The sequence below is a fragment of the Poecilia latipinna genome, unplaced genomic scaffold, assembly GCF_001443285.1.
Source record: "Poecilia latipinna isolate Pla-1442-1.1 unplaced genomic scaffold, P_latipinna-1.0 Scaffold2313, whole genome shotgun sequence".
In the NCBI taxonomy this organism is placed as follows: Eukaryota; Metazoa; Chordata; class Actinopteri; order Cyprinodontiformes; family Poeciliidae; genus Poecilia; species Poecilia latipinna.
In genome coordinates this window covers 55,179-55,685 of record NW_015114929.1, presented here as the reverse complement: position 1 = coordinate 55,685, position 507 = coordinate 55,179, and the positions used below count along the sequence as shown (strand labels likewise).

Here is a 507-nt window from a genome sequence, read left to right as displayed (position 1 = left end):
CAGAGAAAGGCAGAAAGCACCAGTAGACCACCAGGGACAGACTGAAAATGGAGACGTCGAAGGTTGTAACTTCTTTGTCTCCACCTTGTAGTGACACAGCTCAGCTTGAGGCAGACCCCCACAGAGAAATAATTTCACATTTAAGGCAAACTGGATCACAGGCAGGAAACACAGAAAACCTGACAAATAATCAACAAACCTGCACACAGGACATCAACGCTGTGCTGAGAGAGATGAGCGCATCGTTGGCCGGACTGAAGGTTGATATGGAGTACGTAAAGAAAGATAATGAAGGTATGAAGGTCCAATAGATGAAAATCCTTAGAAATCACTGCTTTGAATAATTGTATTGTTAATATGGAAAATAAATTAACTTTCACTATTCACCACAACAGCTAAGGCACTACAACTTCAGTTCCAGAAGGAGGAGCTGGAGAAGCTGAAACAACAGCAACAAGGTATGAAAGAAAGAAAAATGTAGAAGTAAAACACTGAAAAAATAAATTT

At 40.4% G+C, this 507-nt stretch overlaps 1 protein-coding gene across 1 annotated transcript in view; it reads left to right on the top strand.

Annotated features, from left to right (window-relative positions):
- Nucleotides 1-7: 7 nt before the first annotated feature.
- The window catches only part of LOC106937295 (multimerin-2-like), a 6,287-nt gene continuing 5,787 nt past the window's right edge, over nucleotides 8-507 (top strand). The window contains exons 1-2 of the mRNA XM_015018721.1: nucleotides 8-294; nucleotides 396-463. Of these exons, the coding sequence (XP_014874207.1) occupies nucleotides 48-294; nucleotides 396-463 (315 nt within the window). The 5' untranslated portion in view covers nucleotides 8-47. The remainder of the gene's footprint in view (nucleotides 295-395; nucleotides 464-507) is intronic.